Below are 23,538 nucleotides of genomic sequence, written 5' to 3'. Positions count from 1 at the left end.
AACAAAGCCTCTCCTGTTGTACACATGCTAGAGGAATCACCATGTGACTACATCCAAACTACCTAACATTGTCTGCTTGTTGGAGTTGCATCCAGCAGCTATCAGTTCTGTTTCTCCAGACTTACAACAGGCACCCAGTGCACGGTAATTTGAAGAAAGAAATAAAAAGTGCAACTGAACTCCAAAGGGTGCGGTTTTTGAAGAAACTAAACATTATCTCCTGAGGCTTCACAGTTAACAAGGCTACTGAAATAAGGGGCCTCTTTGCAATTTTCTGAGCTACTGTTTGCACAAACTGAGGCACTATTCAACTTATTCAATCCTTCAGTCTAATTTTCACCATCTTTACTATCACACCATTCACTAATTGTCTAATTGTCTCAGCTCTCAAGCATCAGTTACTATGCATGTTACTATGCAGGATATCTAAAGATATTGAGTTCAAATTCCCTTAATATAGATAGTCTTATTTCTGTTGATACTCAGGATAACCAAAAGTAAAGGTTGATACTGGGACTTAATAGACTTAATTTGTATCTGCACTCCAAAACCAAACCTGAAATACTAATGAGTATTAGCAGGACTAGATTTAAATAGCCTTCCCCTCACACTCTGGCCTCTCCCTTCTGTTTTTGTTGCTTGGGTTTTTTTCAAAAGTCCACTTCAGGATCAGCCCCAAACATGAAGTATCTACTTGCACTTAAACACAGAACAAGACAACAGTTACTGTGACTGCAAGTGCAGGGCCATGAAGGAAAAAGAGGACAAACCCCAGCTATGGCTGTTACTGGGCATGGAGGTAAGTCTGTAAATGAATTCAATTTGCTACAGAGGAGATCCTATCTAGCAGTGCATGTAGGCTAGTGTCACCAGCCAGCCCGTGTGTCATGTGCTCCACCTTACTGAGAAATACAGCCATGGACTGACAGCTTCTACTTTGAGGTAAATGGAAGAATCTTTTCTGGAGCAGGAGATCAAATCAGGTTCACTCTCCTGCTACAAAAATACCCACAGAGCAACACTTCCAATAGAGATAATTTCCATCAGGCCAGAGATCACCTGATGGACACTGACTTTGTTCACAGGGACTCTTCTGCTGTGTGAACTACTGCAGAATTGCCACAGGACCACTTTTTGCCTTCAAGAGACCAGAGGACAGAGCATGCTTGCTACATTTCACTGTCAGAAATCTGCTTTCACAGCTGAAGACTCCAACAGTATCTCTCTGCCTTGTCTGTTACAGCTCTTTTCCATCCATGAAACAAGTGCACTGGAAGCTGATCAGCCAAAAAAAAAAAGCACCTTTGAAGCCTATCAGCTAGAAGACTCTCACTCAATGCTGGTTAGATTTATTCCATGCACCTCTTTCGTTTAGTAAATTAAGAAGAGAAGTTACGAAGATGGAAATTACTCCAGTCTGAACAAGTTCAAAGAGGACAAACCTTTAGCAATGAACCAGAAGATCTTCAAGGCCATGGGCAGGGTGGGAGGGTGGCACACAACTAAACCCAAACCACATCCAAACAACCATTTCCCCCCAAACACAAAAAGAACCCACTACAGCATTATATGTTGTGAAAAAAATCCACAACCCAAAGTTTAACATCATGAGGATTAAAAAAGCCAAGGTAGCACAGGCAAAAAGGAGGAAAGCATAGGAAAGTTTCTGCCACTGAAGTACACGCCAGGATTTGTTAAAACTCAAATGACAAACTGTCTTCAAGGTGGGTATGGAATTCAAAAAACATTTAACTCTCATGCCCAAGAAAAGGAATTTGTCAAGCAAGGTAGGTTGGCAGCATTACACCTGGCAAGATGACAGCATTTGGTCATTCTGACATGTCAAGTTAGAATAAAACACTACACTGGATGTTACAATATGAAGTGCCTCGATGGAACTATAAGCTCTCTGCCAAAAACAAAATAAAATGATAAATCTATTTTCAGCCCAGGAGCTAGTTTGAGTTTACAGAACAGGTTCACCAGCCAAAAAAACATGGCAAAATGACAAAAAAGAAAAAAAAAAAAGAAAAAGCAGCAGAGCAAGCATTCTTCTACACGATGGGAATCATGATGGATTAGTGGACTAGATTCCAAACAGGAGGATGCTGTATGCTCAAGTTAATGTGCTATGATGAAAATTAAACTGAAAATACAACTCAGCATGATGAGCATATTTATGAAACCAAAATAAGACAAAATGTTTGCAATAATGCTTCAGTAACTCTAGGGCATCACTTTCTCTGCCCACCTACTAGTATCCAGTATGTTCCTAGTTTATTATACAGCAACATTTTGCTTAGCAGAAAGAAGAAATAAAGGACATTATGTAAAGGTGCTTTAAAAGAGTTTAAGCCAAACAGAGTATTAATGAAGCTTTCTGAGCTTGAAGCTCCATTATGACATCGCATTAACCTACACTGCAGGTTAAAATGAAGTTTGCATTAATATTTGTTTAAACTATTTTCTTCTCATTTTAAGACCACCTTAAAAAAAAAAAAAAGTTGTAAAAGATGACAGACTGTTCCATGCAAAGTATTTAATTCCCCTAACTTCTGATACAAAGAAATAATCACGGTAACAAGCAAATGAGACAACAAAGAGCAGTGACAAGAAACAAAAGGAAACACCTGAGTATGTGGACAAATTGACACCTTCAGAGATTTAGACCTTTAATTGATCAAGTCAAACTTGCCAAAATGACTATCCTCCTTTCTCACAGCATGAGAGACAGACCATTTCAAGAATGTTTCCATTACACTGTTAAAATGCCATCTGAACTACACACCATCCTCCCTTCTCACCTCTGGTCTAAGTTACCTAGAGGCAGGAGAGAAGGACAGAAGGCAGGTGGTTGGAGGGCATGGGATCTGAAGTCAGCAACAGTACCAGGCATCTGTTACTGCCTAGTGGAGATGCAGCTTATACTCTGTCATGACAAGGCTGCTTCTTCACACAGAGCAGCTCAGGGTAGAGGAGGGAGAGGTCAAAACAAGACATACTGAGGTGATCCAAAGCTCACTGTTGCCAAAAGAGGTATTTTCTTCTCCATCCAAGGCATTAATTCATTCTCACAGCAAACTGAAACTTGTTAAGCCCTCAGAAGCAATTCAAATTGCTATCTTGGCAGAAACCAAGCAAATTTGGATTAAGAAGTTGCCTTAACTCACCACATGGTCAGACAAAACTAGAATATAGGCAAGGAAAATGACACAATCAAGCTTAGGAATGTAAATTACACTTTCAGTGGAGTTTCAGAAAATTGTTAGGGCAATGCAAAGGCTATATCACCACCTTCCTTCTTACACACCCAAGTGCTGAGGTAACAAGGTGAAAAATACCAAGTTGCCGTGTCAGCCTAAATTATTGAAGGAGGACTAGTGCCTTCATGCCCTTCTTTCTGTGCTCCATGCTTCCCAGATGGTGCAGGACAAGCACTGAGGGGTTTCATTTAATTCAGGTTGCTCTTTCTGCCTATCCTGCAGACCTCTCCCAGCACACTTTCATGACCACTTTTGTTCAGGCCAAAGGAATACTAAGTACAGGCACTTTCATAGTATCCTTCATCCAAGTCACTTACATCCTTCACTGCTCCACCATTACATAAGGCTCCTCCATTCTTTCTTTCTTTCTTTGTCTTACTTTGAGAGAGGGAGAACTTTCCTTTGAAGAAAATCCTCAAAATTCATACCTCCAAAACCACCACTTTCCTACTGGTACGCACTTGCATCATGAAAATTCAAAATTTCTTTTAAACTATATCAAAATTTCTACCTTTGCAATTGCATCTAGGGCCAATATGTATCTGTAAAAACAATCTATATATTCTCCAAACATCTGTTACTGTACTGCTCTGGCAACAACTCTTGAAGGAAAAAAAAAATCTATGGACAACAAAATAGGCAACAAATAAAGTAATAGAAGATATTTGCATGTTAGCATTTACTCTATCCAGTACGCATGATACTTACTTGGTGCATTCTTCTAAAGACTGTACAAGCATTTGCTGGAAAGAACTTATTTCTTCCAGGTTTCCCATTAAGTATGAAGTATTTGTCAAGGTTAACCTGGAGCCAAAGCAAATAAAACATGTTTAGGTTTCCAGCTACTGACTAATTGTGCATTAATATTATCTATTTCATTAAAAGAAAATGCTCACTGGTTTTTAGATCAAGGACCAGACTGTTTCAGTCAGAAAGTAAACTGAATAAAAACAATCCCTGCCTCAAGAATCACACAGTTCACAGAGGTAAATTCACACTGACATCAACATTTTGACCATGTTAACCCTCCCCAATACATGAGAGATCTCAAGCTTAATTTAAAACACAGGACAAACTCACATACTTTTCACTGGCTTGTAACGGTCGCAGGTAGTTTGAAAGCATTGTTTGTAGCTCCTTAGCATATTCATTTTCTGTTTCTAATATATTTTGTAGCACCTACAATAAATGACAATTGCTAATTGGTACTTTTTAAGATATATCAATACCAGTTTTAAAGTATACTAAAATTTATTTAGCATGAGAAAAATTTAAATAAGAGTTCCTACTTTAAAAATGCAAATATCACCAAGAAAACACGGAATACTGTACACCTAGAAATTCACAGGAAAAAAAAAACCACTACACACACAAGATGAGCTACTCTTTAGCCATATAGGAAAAAAATGGTAAACTAACAGGATTATCACTACACATTTTCTTGCAAAATTTGAGTTACACGGAGCTTTCTTCCAAAGCCAAGGGTAATTATTCCCCCTATGTACTTCAGAATGGTCACAGATCAGAGGATGATAAAGCATAATAGAAGTTGCAAGAGAAATGAACAGCATTGTTTTCTCAGTCTCAATTACAATACATTACAACTAATGTTGCTAGTCGAGTGTTCAGATGCACTAAATAACCTGCTAGAATACCTGAATATTAACAGATCTACAAAGATCAAGTAATTTCCAACTTCACTTACCAATATAATTATCACTATTCCATTATTTTTAAGTAGTGCTGCCTAACCTTACACTGGGTGTACACTACCATAAGAAAATTACAATAGACTGGTGCATAGCCAGGTATTTATGAAATAATAGCACACACTTGGGTTTTGGCTGAATATAAATCAGTAGAATAAGTGAAATAAGTAGAATAACCTCAAGTATGTACAGGAAGACTTTTTAGTGGATCATTTCTTGGGAGCCTGCTTTAGGACATCCTCCCCTATAATCTTATCAGGTTCTACTGTGTTTTTAGAAGGCAACTTACTTTTTGCCTCCAAAAAGTTATTTAGCAAGAGAATCACCAGAATTAAACACAGTTTAGTGAACAGAGCTGAACTTTGAAAACTTACTGCTATTCATTGGTCATAAGCCACACCACAAGCCTCATTTTGTTACACGCCATATTTGTCAAGTCTACAGTAATATCTCATTTCAGCATTTATAGGAACGACTGTAATTGAGTGCATTATCCACTGTTGTAGTCAATACTCCTTCTTAGGAAATAAAAAAAGCCATTCATTCCAAAATGCAAACCTGATGAAATAACTTTAAATAGTTCAGTATGTCAATGAAGAATTCACTGTTCCTTTCACTGGTGTCATTGATTCTGCTTATTCCTTGAATGCTTCTATTCATTTGGGGAGAGAGAGAGAAACCATTTTTGAGTCCATTCTTTTGTTGAAAGTCTGAATCCTGAACTGAAGATTAAAATGTCTCCATTCTCTGCTAAATGCTGTGACAGAAGAATGTCACAGGGAAAGTTATGGCTACTAACTGGGAAATTACAGCATAAAATACAATATGGACACAGAAACTTTTAAAAACCTAAGTGTTTGTTTGTTTTTTACCATTTAGACCAGGGAAATCAAATACCTCTGCCAATCATAGCACTAACTAACCCTCATATTCTCTTTTATATATATAAAACACGGAAAGCAAAAAAATTCAAATGATAATGTAAAAGTACTTGGCATCCATGAGGTTCAAAACTAAGTGCAAAACCAATCTTTTTCAGTACGGTTTTTCCCCAAAAAATCTCCCAGCCCAAAATCATTACACCGGCAGGAAAAATCAGTAGGGAAAAGGAGACTGAAAGCCAGGGACAAAACCACAGTGTTCTGATGAAGAACCAAACACTATTAAAAGACACTGAAAATTAAAAATGAACAAATTTGCTAAAGATCATGAAAGACTGCACCACTATCCCATTTTCTCAAAGACTACTTCATTCTGTGCTATAAACAGCTGTCTGAAAAGCTTGAAATAAAACTAGTTTTACATTGGAAACACTTCATTATTTTCCTTTCCTGGTTCGGGTTTTTCTTTGAGGATTTTCTTTGCCATATGGAGAACATGGGATTAGAGGAAAAAAGACTTAAGGGCAGAGGGAGGTAATAACAAGAAAGCTTAAAAACTAGAATTAGTAACCTGACAATTAGAGAAAAAGGAAAATCAATGCCATTGTAAATAAAACTATGCTACAAAACCTGTGCAGAGTACCAGATACACTTACACATTTTTTATTCTAGTAGTTCACAATGTTACACAATACTTGAGATATATACAGTTTCAATAGTCCTCAGAACACATTAAATCTATTACCCTTTCTTTTTAACAAATACAGTTTTTACTGCATTTAACTTTTTTTTTTTTTACTTTGAATATATTTTTTAAAGAATAACCATGCTTACATAGCTCTAAAACATAATTTCTGTGATATCTTGCATTCTTCCAGCTTGACTTACCTACCTTACTGAGAAGTTATGAGGATTAAACTCTTGGACTGTGCTTTGAAGTGACAAGTAGTCATTACTGCAACTCAGTATTTTGGCACCAGAAATCCCTTACATTCCTCATATCCACATCTTGTCCACATGATCTAATAATCACCTTTCTTCCCTTTCCTGCTTTCTGCGCATTCTGGCTGCTGCAAGACCCCATGAGACCTCCAAGACCTTGTTTCCACAACTGCACCACAACATTTGCACAGATCCGACCGAGCACCAAAAGAGCAGCATTGAAGTGACTGCCTTTGCAGTCTGTAACACTGATGAATGGCAGGCACAGACAACTGAGCTCATACAGCATCAGCTCTCTTAATCACATGGCACACAAAATTCAAGCATGGTTAACAATTCTGTCACACAAAAAATCAGCCTTCTCCCTAAGGCCATAACTACCACCCAAAAAGGGATTTAAAATTATCTGCATGAAGGTGATCACCTTCCAAAGAGGTGAGAGAAAAGGCAGAGTCCAGAGATACATTTGGGCATGATCCTGCTGTAGCATATTCCCATTTTATCATAGTAGTATGGCACTTAACCAAAACATCACCTACTCGAGCAAAATCATGATCAGTATGTAATTTTCCTGGATCACAAGAATTTGCATAAGGAACTCCTTAAAACATGCCTTTGAGAGAGGCAGTGTAAAGCACTGCACAAGTATACCATATCTTGAGGGTCCTCAAAAACTTACATGAACTTTAGTAGACAACTTGATCCAACTGTAAAAAGTGGCCTCAAAGGAAGTGTTTACTTTCTACTGCTTCTTAAACATTTAGAAGGAAACAAAGTCATTCAAATACTCAAAACTGTGGAGAAATTTTCCCATTTCTTCACCTGCTTTTAGAACAGCTACCTAATCTCAAAGCAACTGTAAACGAACCTGATTTTATTCTGGATAAAAAGTTATAAACTCTCAAGGGATCTGAAGTAAAAATAAACTCAGAAAAACGCCTGCTCCGTCTTCAGGGAATAACATGCAACAACAATACACCCACTTCAGTAATAGGCTACTAAATTACTTCTACATGAAAAATTCTTCATCGCTACTCTGGTTCATACTACACACTACTACAGACATGTACCATTTTACAGAGGACAAAACCTCAGCATTCTCTACTAACCTGAATTCCTGAGCCAGGCCAAATGTACACACATAAATGTCTGTCTTGTCAGCAACACGTAGTGCAAGGAGCAATCAATTAAGCACACTGAGACTAGAAGGCATGTGATTTGCCTCATGAACTCCAGATAGAGCCATGAATCCACAGAAATAAGGAACATGTTTACAAGGGGGCAGAGAGTAGAGGAAGATGGCAAAAGCAGTCACCTCTTTACATTAGTTGTTTTCCCCTTAGCCTATCCCAATCCTCCCAGAAAGGGAGCCTCTCCTACCACTTTCTGAACTGCCCTTTGATTTTGTCCTCAGTCCAACAAATGTATCCTCAGGTGCTGCCTGCTTCCCTAGGGTAAATAGCAATAAATAACCATGAGAACTATAGAGTCTCAGCACATCCCCATGTGGGGACAGCCACAACTCAAAAATAATACATATTCCAGAGTACCAGTCTCAACTCAAGCTAGCCAAGAGAGCCTTAAACACAGATCATAACATTTACTCCTTCAGACAAGGTACATCTTTTCAGCTACCAGTTGCCAAAAGTTTTTTTGGAGCTCTTCTGCTTTTTCCTCAACTTTGTTATCAGTACAGACTGATGATGCACAGCACAGTGAAGTCTCATATCTGCAGCTTAGGTACTGAGACAGAACAAAAACTCAACTCAGAAGTTCACTTCAGTGAATGGGCTTGCTGTTTGTCTTACCTACATGTAAAACATGTAGAAACCATATCTATTTAATAATAAAATAATCTGTATATTATTATGAACTGGTCATTTTCACTCCCTACAATGTCATCAACAGTTACTAAGTAACTAGTGGCCAAAACAGTAGGCATCTTATTACATCAGGTTAATTGTACTAAGAAAGTTGCACCTGAGCAAGATGAAAAACAAACTAATCCTATGAGTAGGTATATGATGGTCACCAGGGTTTGGGCAGGGGGTGGAGGGGGTGGTGGTGGTGGTGTTTGTTTGTTTTTAATTAAGCTGCCTTAAAAGCCAGCCACAGCTGTATTTCTCAAAGCATAGTAGCTTGAGCCTCCATGATTAAAAGGGGTTATCCAGGGAACAATTATAAAAATGACACAAACCAAAGGTGATATTTCAAAATTGTATAGTATAGCTTAGATGCCTGAACAAATTCAACATTTACTTTCTCTTATTTTCACTTAAGTTCATTTTAACCTCTCAAATTTGCACCCACACACTATAATAACTTCAAAACAAAAAACAAAAACAACACTATAAAGAGATACAGTCAAAACAAAAACAAATTCTATCAATCCACTATTTTGTCACTGGATATTAGAGGGAAGGGTGTGCCTGCCCAGATACTTTCTATTGTGACCAGCAGTTGTGGGATGCAGTAGCCAAGGAACTGCAGCCCTCTTCCCTTCTCCACAGAATTGCAGCTACTGGCAGAGGCAGGAACAGAGCCAGATGGAGGAGCAGGAGATTGCTTCATAGCTTTCAATTAGGGACTATAGACAAAACACCTCTGTTCTTCCAGGTGCTATTCATGCCACAACCACACAAGATGAAAAGAGAAAATGATGCTTTATGATACTTTTTAAAAACTGACATATAAAATGAAAACACATGACAGCTGCTCAAAGAAAAGGGAAAGAAAGGTTGTGGTGTGGTTTTACGCCAGCAGGGAGCAGTGCTTAACAAAAACAGTAAGATGCTTTTTTGCTTCCCAATATATCTACTCAATAAAGAAATAATTCTCAACATGGTTACACCATGCTTAAAGACAGAGTTAGATATGTTTCTCAAAGGCATCTCCTAAAGAGGTCTGAGTACCAGGTTAAGAATTCCTGGGAGTGTGCTAAAGGCTCACTCTGCCTGTACTGCCTTTCTGTGAAATTTATCCACCAGTATAAGGTGGGTATCCTTAAGTTAACAACAGAGTTGATTTACAAGCATGAGTACAAAGTAAGCAAATTAAACATTTTGAAATGATCTCTTATTCAACAAAAAGGACAAAAATATACTTAATTTAACACAGCAGAATTTCAGTATTTCATAGTGATTGGAGAATATTGATGGCACGTGGGGGATGGGAGAGAAAAAGGCAATTAACAATTAGCAAAACATGTAAAATGAACATATTACGTAAATGCCAATCATTCACTTACTTGAGACAATAATTTTGCTAGCGTGTTTAAGAATCTACATATGCGATATTCTATTAAACTAATAATGATCTTGTTTATATAAGAATCCATCAATACCTCTATCTAGTTTTGGTACTTCCTGGCAAGACTGCCTTTTTATTTGTGCAAATAAGAGCATTTAGTTAAATGACATGCTACTGTATGTAACAGCTCAGATGAAAGAAAAAATGATCACTCACCACATTGTAATAACTTTTGTTAATTGCAGACGTATCAAAGCCTTTAGGTGGACTCTTCAAGGTACCTGATTTGGGGGAGACTGGTTTTTCTGAAATAAAAGATATTTTGGGGTCAATGGGGTGCAATTTCACATCTCAACACTAGAGGTCAAACAAGCTGCTTTAAAATATTTATCAAGATACAGTAAAAATGATGCTTCACTGAGAAACATACATAATAGTACTTCAAATTACTGGTAAAGAATCAATATGTTCACAATGAATGAAATTCTAGCTTCATTGAAGGCAAGCAGAAAAACTTCCATTCTTTTTCCTGGAACCAGAAAGTCAGTTAATAAAATTTGCTTTTTCAAATTTATTTTTAAAAACAAGATGTCATCAAAGACTACAATTAAAAAAATAAACAAGCAGAAAAAAAGAAATACAAAAAAAAAATCAGTTACAGGCATTTCTGAACCATATACGCACTTTCAAACAAAAGTAGTATTAAGTTTTAATATCAATTAATGAACTCTGTGAAAGCAAATGACCAATCAAAAGTCAAACACTCCAGAGGTGAGACATTACACTTAGTCTCAAAACACAGATTCAAAACACTACACTAGTGAAGTGACTTACCTTATGCCCAGAAAATCATCTTTTAAAACAATTATCTTTTGTTATTAATGAAGTAGAGAATAAAAATGCTTATGCACTTGAGAACAGGGTCCTTCACAACAATAAACCCTTCCTATAACCCACAGGGAATCTATCCCTCAGTAATGGATGCTCTTCCTAGGACAACATTAATCTGCAAGATCAAAATAACAGTCCTGAGAGTTACCCAAGTGGTGGCCCATAACAGAGGCAGAGAAAACACACTCCTAAAGCCTTCCTTCCCACCACTACCACTCCTCTAAGTCAATCACAGAGGAGCAAACATGAGGTGAGAGAAAATCAAAACCAACATGCTGCATGCTGCAGAAAGAGCAAGTAATATTTAGAGCATCTCTTTTTGATCTCTCACACTTGACTGTGCACTTAACCAACTGAGAATGCCAGTGAGACTATGCTTATCAGGACATTTTGGTGTTTTGATTTGTCTATTTTTGTACGTTTTTTAAATAATCAGTCTTGTCTAATATGCAAATGTCAAATAAGCATTTGAGTAATTTACATCCAAGCTATAAAACAGCAAATTGTCAATTGAACTGCCCCAAACAAAACCACAGAAGCATCACCAAAACATACTTACTGAAGGCTCTACCTTAATTTTAAAAGCAAGCTCCTGTTTCAAACACATTTTAATAAAGATATATGAATAATTTAACTCTAGTTTACCTGATACCTCAGGCTAACAATAAATTATGCAAGTCTCAAACACTTTTCCAGGAGAAGCCCAGTCAGCCAAGCTAAGAGCCAGCTATAGAAAATTCTCATGGACAACAGAGTTAACCAGGGAAGCATCATCATAAGCAGAACACTCCCTGTGGTACCAGCCTCTCCTGAGCAATTTAGGGCTTCTTCAGGCTCCCAGCTGCAGCTGGGATGATGCCATCTCAGGCAAACTGACTCCAGGTGCAGGTCACCCTTTCATCTCCAGTACCAGGACAGCCTGGCAAGCCAGAGGCTTTAGCTACCAGCTCATGAAGGGCAGCTCAGACCCCATGAGCACACAAATACAAGTATCTTTAAGGGGATTTGCTCTATATTGCACTGAAACTCCCCTTAAAGAAGCTAATCTAAAAATAAAATACAGTCTTAAAACTGCCAAACATGAGCAAAGAAAAAAAAAAAATATTCTCCTCGCCACATTCAGGGGTGACAGTAAAACCCTTTTGGTTAATATCCCCTGCCTACCCACCCCACAACAGATCTGAGCTGATGCACAGCACAAAAACCATTAGACCCAGAAGTTATCCAGCTGGGAACACTGATGCTCTCCGTCACCAGCCCTGCAATCCATACGTGCTCTGCTAGACAGCCAAGTAATTCCAAATGGCAGGACTCCTCCCAGCCCCTTAGAATGAAGCTGTAAACTCAAGCAGATTTGCATCAAACACTCAGTGTGAGAGAACCTAAAATCACGTCATATGTATGGCTACTCATTTATATATTTACCTATAATGCTACTCTATATGGGACAATTAAAATTCTTTTCTTTGTACTGAATTAGTATAAAAATTATGTCATTCCCACAAACATGGTAATTTACTTTCATTCTCTGTGGAAGCTCTTGGACTTATCCTGCAATTTACAGTGACTTTCAGGTTCACTAAATATCTAAAGGTTTATTAATCATGTGCCAAAAAGCATGAAAGGAGAAACCAGAGTTATTTAAGGATAAAGGTAAATATTTGTCACTGAATTTATCATAATACAGATGGTTGACCATTGTTAATCTGCCTGATCATGGAATTCTGGCTCTTTGTTATCTTAAAGGGGGCAAAAATACCTCTCCCCTTAAGCTGCTGAAGAAAGTAGGAGATTTTTTTTTTTTGCTGAAACATAGAGTCATTTATATTGCCAGCTGTTCAGCTGATTCAGTTATCCATCAGAGACACTCACATGTTCAAATTCAGATCTAAAGACTGAACAAAACAAAACAATCACATATTCGTATCATTTTGCCTGAATGGCCATAATCAACATTTAGCTTTTCAAATGTAAAGGCCATTTCTATTGCAGAAACACAGAATCAGACACAGCAAATTAGTCCAGCTGTCTATCATGTCTGGTATTCTGCCTCCAAGCAGTGCCTTGCTTCATAAGGAGGAATAAGAAACAGTCTTGTTGCAATTAGCTTATTGCACAATGCATTACACAGAAGAAAATCCTGATCTTGCACATAAGAAATCATTTTGTTTATGCTAAGTGTCATTTATTATCCTTGGTAATAAAGTATTAGAGTATTTTGCAAACAGAGCGTATTTTATTAAACATTTCAAGAAGATACCCCCTCCATTCAGCACACTATGTTTTTTAAAAGTCCATAGGTTTTTGAATCATCAGCAAAACCCTGACACCTTGCCCACTCCACAGACTATATTTCTTAAAGCCCCTGAAGAAAGTGACCTGAGCCAGGCACCAGCTTTTCCCACATAGAAGATTTTGGCATCTCCCCACTTTTCTCCCAGCTACAACGTGCACCTCCTTACATTAACACTGAAGCACAATGAAAATGGCTCAGCATATGATCAAATCCAAAGCTGGCAGGAATCCGCTCAAGTGTGGGGAGAGATGGTATCCTGCTGGTGACTGAAACCAAGTTACCACTGTCCATCTCTCTTGTGATCAAAGCATTGCATTCAACTGCCCTCAGCCACACTTGATAATGCACTGTCTAGTGGCTAGTGATAAACCAGATGGACTTCACTTAACAGATCATCTTTGGGTGGAGAATGAAGGTATCAAAGGCTTTTTAACATTATTCTTCCATCAAATAATTTTCTTCAGTGTATACCTTTTATAACCTTTCCCTAAGTAGTACATAAGATGCCACAAACTCCCTAAAATCAAGTTATCTTATTCTTTACAAATGTTTATTTATTGGCTGTAAAAAGAACCACTTGCCCAATCCTTCCCAATACTTTGTTTCTTTCTATTTTAACTTACATGCCTCCAAATTACTTGACATTCCCACATTCTGTCTCTTCTGTCATGTCTTCACTTTATGCCATATTCATTTTCATGCAACACTCTACTTCGTGCCACTCCCCAGAGTATTTATTCCCTTCAGAAGATACTCTACTAAAGCACTTTGACTCTACTGCTACAAAAACACCCCTGCGTGTTTCTGCGATTTCTGTGCCGTGGTGCATAATCTGGATAAAAAAATCCAATTTGAGCTATTTCATCCTGTATTAGAGGAGGAAAGATGTGCCAGCAAGAACACCACAAAAGCTATGTGGTCCCTATCAGCAAAGTGCTAAAAGCAAGCTCCATCTTCCCAGGCTAACCAGTTCAAGTCTAGCATTAGAAGGGCAGACCCAAACTTGTTCCCAGTTCTCAAGATGGTTCAGGCACTGCTGCAGTGCTCCACTCTGCAATACAGACACTACCAACACTTCTGCCCCAACAGTAGTCACTGGTCCCAACCTATATTTTATTGATGTCTGTACAGTTACACTTGACAAGTGAACACAATACTCCTCTGAGTGTACATGGTTGGAGAGAGAAATAACTTTTAGTTATTTTTTCCTTTCCTTTTTTTTTTTTTTCCCAAAGTCAAAAGCGTAATTTCTCCTTCCCTCACACACCACAAGATGGAAACAGCTGACACTCTACTTCTCCACTATATTCTGACCTTTTCCCCACACTGATTTTGACTTTTTAACATCCAACCAAAAGAAACACTATCACTGTAATTTGCACTGGGCCTGATACTAACAACTGTCAAGAAAGTCTAACAGATGCCAGGACAGTAACAATACATTAATTTCTGCAAAGAATTAGACTAAAGTTTGTGACATATCAAATGTAGTTTCTACAAAGCTATATTCCCTCCTGTGCAATCTCATGCCATTTAAAGGGATTATGCTTGGATAAAACTCAGTAACTGACCATGTGATTTTTTAAAAAATCTGATTAATATCTAACTAACTGAATAGCTAAGCAAGTGCATCCCATTCTGGCCAACCACTCTTCTTTTCATTGCAAGGGAACCCTCAACACTAGGTCTCCAAATCTCTAACTGCCCTGTGAGACAGAAGCAGCACTGTAAGAGACAAGACTCCATCTACACCTTCACCCCTTCCTGTTCCAATTTATGTAAGCAAAAACAACCTCAACAAGGCCACACTGTCTTAACAAGTTTACACATTATTTTTTACCCTCTGTCACATGTAACAGTAGAGCAGGATAAAAACAAAATCCTTTCATTTCAAAGTACTTCCTGACTAGCAACCAAAGAACATTTAAAAATGTAAGTTGTTATAGGGTTTGAAAATGGAAATGAAAACACAGGCACAGGGGGGAGGGAGAGAGAAACAGACCATTTTTTTTTTTGAAGCTCACAGTGAAGGCATGTACCTGAATAGAAAATACTACCTTTTTAAAATATATATTTACATGTTCAATCATAACTATCACAACTTTAAACAAAACCTCCTTTTCCTGTTGGGTCAGTGAGAGGGACATAATAAATACACACTCAAAAGCAAAACAAAAACAGTTTTCCATCTCAACCAAACTTACTTTCCCCCCAAAATAATCATTGTCCAGCCTAAGAAAACAAAATACTGTGCTTTGCTCAATAATCTCAATATGTGTCCTATAACAATTGGTAGCTCACCTCACACATGTATTAGCATTGTGTGCTAATGCTAATCACTCAGGCACAACTAAACAAACAAGCTACAACCAGGGCACAACCACTGCGAGATACCTTATAATGTGATATGCTCTGCTGGTGCAATTTATGTAGTGCAGATTACTTTTCTTCTAAACTCTTTAAGACATCAATGAAGGCAAAGACAGTTCCATTGCCACACATCTCTTTCTTCCCTTTCTTGAATATGTAACTTCAGAGCCACTGTAAAAGCTAAGATTACATATCTACAGGTTTTTTTACACTAGAGGATTTTAATTTAGAACAAAAATCCACTTATCAAAACATGTAATGCCTATGAAGTTTGTGTGAATTAAAAGAAAAACACACATGCATAAGAAACTTCCCTCACTTCTTCTTTTACTCAATTTGCAGAAGCCAGGTTACAGCAGAATATTTAATTTAGTGAAACCCAGGAGCTTATTTAGTCATGTCCTGGGAGCTCTCCATATAATGCACCATCCTATATGGAATTTCTAACTATTTACAGTATTTTCAGCTGTAAATATTCAGAAGAATATTTACATTTCAGAAGAAAGAATTGTAGAGTCATACTCCCAATTGCCAGAACATTTTACAGAATATTCTGTAAACAGATGAGATGTCTAGGATGAACATTTTTTTCATAGAGACCTTAATCAAGAGCGTGTACTTCAACAATCCTATCTGGATCTTTTTTAAAAATCAACCTATTGTAACACTGACAGAAAACATATTTTGAATTTGAGCTAGCAAGGCTGCAAGTTTTCCTAACTACTTTCAAAACACATAAGACAAAAAAGAGCACTTTTATATTTCAACCTCATGCTTAAGGTATAAAGGCACTTCAAATACTTCTGAATTAGGAAAATCCTGAAGTGAGGTGTATATATAGCTACTAGGAAGTCAAGAAAAATGGACAGTGTAAGATTATCAACTCAAGAAATGTCAACTCTCCTAATGAAGACGAACTAAGAAGAGCAGGGACACGAGAAGGCAACAGAAATTGCATATAACCTAGATGAAGCTTCTCATGAACACCCACCTATTCAAGTAACTTCAGAGCTTTGCAACAAACAGCATTATGTTCTTGTTTCAACAAGGACAGCAGAACAGAGAAAGTGCAGCAGCACGAGACAGTGGCAATGCATTTGGATAGAGAAGGGAAAATTCCAGAAAAGCCCTCTCTCTAGGATTGTCAACAATACCCATAAAGCAAAATTCAGTTGAGAATAGAAATATTCATAACAAGTTTCATGGAAATAACCAATAAAATGAAAAAACAGTGCAGCAAAATTACATGATTGATGGTGATGTTGACCAACAAGGTCCATGAGGGGGCAACCTGTATAGCCAATCCTTGACCTGTGACAAAAATGTATAAAACATGGAGTCAGAAAATAAAATTGGAGCTTTCCTTGATTGACCAGCTGCTGTCTGCTTCGTCCTTTGTGTGTCCAAAACAGAAACAGCAATGGACTTCAAGAAGAATTCAGTAAACTTAAAAGTATGGATAAAGAAGTCATCCCACTAGTAACAACATAAGCAGAAAAGGCTCACAAGAATGGTAATTCCTTTAAAAATTAGCAACACATTAAAGAAAGAACAGAAGAAGTGGATGCAAATGGACATGGCGCAAATATCACAAGTATATACACTGACCACAAATGCACAAAAAGGAGAAGTAAGCAGGAGAAGACAGGTCACCATTTAAAATACAACTAACATGGTCATGAGGGTAATAGCATCAAAGCATTCCACAGGATGCATACATACATGAAGGAGTAAAGCGAATCTGCAACTCCACAGTTACTAACACACTAAGAAGCTCTTGGTATGTCATGCTTCCTTCTACCACCCCCCATCCACCTAATTAAAAAGTCAACTTCAGACAAGTCAAACATATACCTACAAATGCATAAAAGCAGGTTAAAATCACTATTTGATGAATTACACAGTACCTGTGGTGCTGATTTGATAGTAAGAGAACTAGCTATATCCATATCTGAAACCAGAGAGGACAAGTGAAGTTCCATAAAGTACTGGAAAAAGGCAAACACAGTAATTTTAAAATGGAGGAGGAAAACAGAGAAAGCTAGTGAGCTACAGCTCAGTCATTTTGACTTTGTAATAGTCAATGAACTAAGCTTCCTGAGAAAAGCATGGGCACAAACAGAAGAAACTTCCATAGAAGAAACTGAACATTTGAGACAGTGGTTCAAGAATGCAAGAAGTTTTGCAGAAGCCAGAAGGGACAAACTATTGAGGCAGAGAACACACATCAGTGGAGGGAAAAAGACTTGGGAGAAAATTCTTCTGAGGGCAAGAAGGCAAAAACCATGTCAGCCCCAGGGACCAGAGAGGGTTACAAGGAATCACAAGCATCAAGCTGCACTTGGTACACTACAGCTTGTCTCTTCCTACTTAGAAGAGTTACTTCACCCAAGGGCAGTATTTAATAAAAACAAGAACCACTTAATTCCAGTTACTGGCAACTTCTGGTTTTTGCATGTTCACTGTTAAAGCATTTCTATTCTGGAGTTTAATTGCCTACCCAGGTTCCACAAGTTGGAAGGGTCAAAACTGATGAAATCCAAACAAGATTTCTGCAGCAATGATTTAAATGAATAACAAGACAAGAGGGTCATCACGGCTGATGGTACAACACTACAAACCAAAAACAGGCTTCAAGAATTGCTTCTCAGGATAAGCTACATCTAAGAGATCTCTAAAGAACATAAAGGCCAAGTCTTACATTGTGACTATGTTTGAGAAAAGTTGGTTGAAAAGGACAATGAAACTGAAGACCTAAGACCAGCATTCTGCAGCAACAGACTGGAGATACTAAATCAAGGAAGAAAATAAGAGGATGCAACCAAAGGAGAAAAGATGCATTTGAAAATGGACTTTTGCTCCCACAACTTCACTGCAATAAGACATCTGAATAGCTGCCTCATAATGGGGGAAAAGAGGAAAAAAAAAGCCATCCCAAAGACTAGCACAGCCCCAAAAGATGTGTGTTTTCACTGGAGCTGGAACAAAGGAAACAGCGGTAAACCTTCCAGAGACCCTGGGTAATTTTATCCTACCAGGCTTATCCCTAATCTCTGAAAATAAGCCAAGACAAGGAAAGACATGGGGTAAAAAAAGGAAATAAAGGAGACACAGAAATTATGTAACCCAGAGCAATGTCCTAGTGGATTAAAAAGGAATGTTACTTCTGATATTCAGATGACATTTACAGAAGGCACTTTGACTGTATAAAGTCCAAAATAAAACTTCAGCAGATGGATGAAGCTGGTATGAAGAAAAGCTGAAGGCACGTGAACAAGAAAGAAAAAGAAAAATCACAAATACGTTATCTTTCAAAAGTAAATTTTGATAGAATTGGGTTTCTTTCTTGCAGTTGTTTACTTCTAAGAAATGGGACGTATTGAGTAATTTTTTGTTTGGTTTAGGGATCTTTTCATGATTTTTTTTTTGTTTTTGTTTTTTTTTTTTGTTTTTGTTTGTTTGTTTGTTTTTGTTGGAAATCTCTCACTATTTAAACTCAAAGCACCAATTCAAAGTCTGTCAGCATCTGAGTCAAAATCAATTCTAGGAATTCAGGCCAAGGAAGTGAGAGCAGCCCAAACATGACAGACAAGCAAACAGAATAATGAGTTTTCTGCACGCTTACTGCTAATTCAGAATCCACTCTATACAGTGAACTGGGGTGGGGAAGTGCAAGTTCCTGAGCATTAATCATTGCTGTGAATGACATTCAGTAAATAAAATCCAGTTTAAACAAAAAGCATTTTAATGAATCAACCAACCATCAACCTGTACACAAAGCAAGAATTTCTGCAGACATGCTCTCCCCTTCAAAACTCACCATTTGATTTAATTTCTCGTACGTAGTTACTTGGAAACCACCCTGTTTTTCCATTTAAAGTTCCTTCCCACCAGCCTCCTTCTTCCACTCTTGTAACATGAATCATATCGCCTTTTGAAAAAGAAAGTTCATCTTCATTTGTCTGTTGAAAATTAAATTTGGCTCTCACCACCAACTGATGGTTGCCGTTATCTGTCATGTCCTAGTAAGAGAAAACAAAGAATAAAATGATCATTAGAGACTTAAAAAGTATTTCCATGAGCAAAACAGAAATGTCCATAAAATGGAAATAGCCTTTCCTCCACATACAACAGTCCCCAGACATTTTTACTCAAAAGCCTTTACAAGGAGCAATTTGGCATTTCCAGTATTTCTGTCATTCTTAATCTACAGATTTTTATCAGCCATGGGAGCATGTATTTTACTTATTACAGCCCCTTCAAATCAAAGGGGTTAACAGAGTTAAAATGAGAAAAATGATTGCTTTCACAAAAAAAAAAAAATAAACATACACATTTTCTATAACTAGCATAAATTGAAACTGCCTTTGACAACTACCAAGAAACACAGAGGGAGTTTTTTACATTAGAGAGTACATTAGAGAGTTTTTTCCTAAAAGTCTCTGTGCTGCGAGGAGGGAGAAACTGAGTTTGGTTTAATTTAATTTTGGTTATATAGAGAGTTTGCAGCTCAAAACCTTTTCCTTTTCTTTTTTCCTGTAACAGATCAGGTTGGTGGCTTTCACAGCTGAAGGTACAAGTCTCCATGGCCTGCCAATAAAGGAGTGTTCTTTCACAAAACCTAGGAAAGAGTTATGCAACTTACCTTGAGCAAGTACTCCCAAATTTCTCTCAAGGTTAGCAAAGCTGGAAGCCTGCAGTAGTCAGACTTGCAGCTGTCCACATATGCTATGTATGCATGCTCATCCCCTACCATGGATGTGAAGGCAGATTATCACTCTGTCCTAACATCTGAATGCTCCTAAAAGTAACTAATAAGTCTTTTGAATGAGAATTAATGATTCTCAAATTCAGCATTTTGTCCTTAGATGTCAGCTTTGGCTATCTGCACCATTCAAGCATTTCATGAGAGTTTGGCCAAACCTTTATGCTAAAAAAGTATAATACTTGGACAACTTCAAAAAACATTGCACTGGAACTAAGAGAATAGCATTACAAATCGTGTTTGTCTCTATCATAACTAAGGATCAATACCTGGACAGTAGCTTAGTGAGAAAATGACTGTGTAAGCAGTCCTAGTCAGCTATCCAGTAAGAAGCATTTCACCTACATGTTGCCTATATAGTTGAGGTGATGAAAAGACTGCATGTTGTCACTAGGAATTTACAACATGTCAGCTTAATTCATAACCCCAGAAATCATGTTATTGCATCACAACGCAAAATGACTTTCATCAGAGATAGCAGCTGAGAAACTACAGGAAAATGAGGGCAGAAACAACTCTGAAAACATGCAGAAAAGCCCCAAGATAGTTTAAGTCCCAGTATCTGACAATTAAATCAGCACATTTTCAAACAGGTGCCTCTGCCTTTGTCCTCTGCTTCTACATTATGTGCTTTCATCCTCTCTGCTCAAGAAGAGAAAATATTTTTGTTTAGTAAATGTAAAACAGCCACAAGATAAGCATAAACATTGCACAGTGAGATCAACTACAAACCCTATGCTCTGCCAGTATGGCTTTCCAGCAGAGGAAATGAGTACAAACTTGGTGAGAACAGTTCCAAACAGATCATCTATAGCAACAAAACCAAACTAGGAATTTCCTGAGTTTGGCCACTAGCTCTTTTCCCCTCCTTCTTGCACTTCTCTGCTCTAACTTTGCACAGAGCAACTCAGATCACCAAAGTGATAGAAATACTGAAAACTCTGATTACTTCAATGATCCAGCTAACAGCTAGTCCCACCAACCACTGCATCTGCAAAACTGAGTGGGCTGTGAACAGCAGAACAGGAGCTCGAATTAGTGGCCTACGGCAAAAGCTTGCACAGGCTCTGCTACCAGAGAAAACACATTACACCACACCTAAGAAAGCCACAAATGAAGCAGCTTTCCTTTGGGATCTGAACCCTCCTTGCAAACCTTCAGTGACTAAAAACACATTTTATCACAATTTCCATGAGGTATGCAACCCTGATTTCAGCTGTACTATAAAACAACAGACCACAAGACTCAGTTACCCAAAGGCAAGTTGAAGGATCAACCTTGAAATATAACAGAAAACAGGAACAACTGCCACTACTGCCAACATTAGAAGTATCACCTTCACAGAGGTTTGAATAACCTTCAATCATCACCCCTAAACTCAGAGAGAAAATGAGATTTTTGCCTTTGGAAAATCAAGTCCTTTACACTGAAAAGAAAAAGATAAATCCAGGAAGATACTGTCCATGCTGACAACATGGAGCACTAAAGGAGGAAAAAAGAGTTCACAAAAAGCTGCATGCATTTTGAAACATCATATGGAAACCTGCAAAAACAAACTCACAGGCTAAAAACACAGAACTGAAAGAGAGGAAACAGTTACTTTGCTACACTATAATTTACTTACAAAACTCCTCTTTTAAAAAATGGGGAAAAGAAAGGGGGAGGGGGAAAATATCACACCACAGCATGGTTTCTTCTTCCAGAACTTACCAAACTCCGATACTGTCCCTGAAAGAGTTTTGAAGTTCTACTGTGTGAAGACTGGGATCCCAGAGAATCAAAGGATTTTATCCGATGAGATGAGGGACGTGCACATACAGAGTCACTGCCCAGCCCTATGTCTGTAGGAGGGTGGGGGAAAAAAAAGCAAATATTAGAATTTTAAAAGTCTGCATCTATAACTTCTGCTTACCTCTGTAAAATTCACAGGCTTAAAGCAGATTTGACATATCTGCAGTTATTCAGTAATTCAAGATTTAAAAAATGATAGCAATAAATAATCTAAAATCCTGAGACATCGACAATTTCTTCCCCACACAGACAAGAAAACTACTTGGCCTGTTTAGAGAGGAGGGTTAGGGTTGTATTTCTCTATTCGTACTCACTACCAGTCTATTTAAAGGTAATTAACTAGCATCATTTTAGCTAGTAGGCAAGAATTTTGAATGCATAAAATTTGCTTGAAGTGAAGCCAGCCACATCTGTTTCTTAGCTCTTCCCACAGCCCCCCATCTTCTCAATTAAGACATTCCTTCCACTGTCTTTTTTTCCTACATTCCTTTGCTTCATCCCTTTTTTTTTTTTTTTTTTTTTTTTTCTAACTAAGCTATTTTTTCTTTTCTGGAAGGAGGACTAGGAATAGAAGAAAAGAAAATGCTGCTTCTCAAGTAAACAACACCCTCCCAAAACATTTCCCTTCTTCCATTCATCTCTTCTGAGCAGCACACCCATGAGATACATTCACCTGAAGGGCTGTGGGCCATCAGGGGCTGCTGGGCTCCCCTGTGAGCTGGAAGGCACTGAGGGAGCAGCAGGACAGGCTCATCCCACCATCTCCACCAAGAGTGGGGTAGTTGGGGGCACCAGGGCAGCCCCAGCCAGGGACACTGAGCTGGCACCTCCCTGGGATGGGATGTTGCCAGCCAACAAGGGGGGTGTGTCCTGTGGCTTAGGAGCCACAGCCAGCCAGGGGCTGCACCAAAATCAGCTCTCAAGAGCCAAGTTCAGGGCTGGCTGCAGCCTCCCACAGCCCTGCTGGGAGCCTCTGCCCATGTTACAAGGGAACAGGGGCTGCTCCTGGCTGCACCAGCGTCCCCCATTCTCACAGCCAAAGCCCCAGGAATGGGCTGCTCCCAGGACCCTTGCACAGCTTTGCACAAGCCATGGCAAGTAATTTCTTTTTCTTATGTTCTCCATATATAAGGAAACTACTCAGTGAGCATCAGAGCTTAAGAAGCCCTGAAAGCAATACAGTATTTTCTGTCCCAAACCTCGATGTTTTCACCACACTATACAAGACTCCCAACTGCTCTCCTGGCTTTTATGCCTGTTACTCTCTTTCTCAGTAGTTTGCTTTTTTTCCATACTGAGGTAAGCACACAATTGTGGTCTCCTGATAGTTACTTTCAGACTGAAGTAGACCACAATTTGCAAGATTATGCAAATCCGAATT

The 23,538-nt window shown here is 38.2% G+C and overlaps 1 protein-coding gene across 3 annotated transcripts in view; it reads right to left on the bottom strand.

Moving 5' to 3' along the window:
- The window catches only part of ARHGEF7 (Rho guanine nucleotide exchange factor 7), a gene marked incomplete at its 5' end in the record, with an annotated part of 117,363 nt that overhangs the window by 44,508 nt on the left and 49,317 nt on the right, over nt 1-23,538 (bottom strand). For all 3 annotated transcript variants that reach the window (XM_083854879.1, XM_083854881.1, XM_083854880.1), the window contains 5 exons: nt 3,972-4,067; nt 4,348-4,442; nt 10,261-10,349; nt 19,422-19,623; nt 22,077-22,207. In XM_083854879.1, coding sequence (XP_083711005.1) covers nt 3,972-4,067; nt 4,348-4,442; nt 10,261-10,349; nt 19,422-19,623; nt 22,077-22,207 — 613 coding nt within the window. The remainder of the gene's footprint in view (nt 1-3,971; nt 4,068-4,347; nt 4,443-10,260; nt 10,350-19,421; nt 19,624-22,076; nt 22,208-23,538) is intronic.

The sequence above is a fragment of the Zosterops lateralis genome (genome assembly GCF_965231275.1).
Source record: "Zosterops lateralis genome assembly, chromosome: 2".
Lineage (NCBI taxonomy): Eukaryota > Metazoa > Chordata > Aves > Passeriformes > Zosteropidae > Zosterops > Zosterops lateralis.
This window is presented reverse-complemented; position numbering and strand designations above follow the sequence as displayed.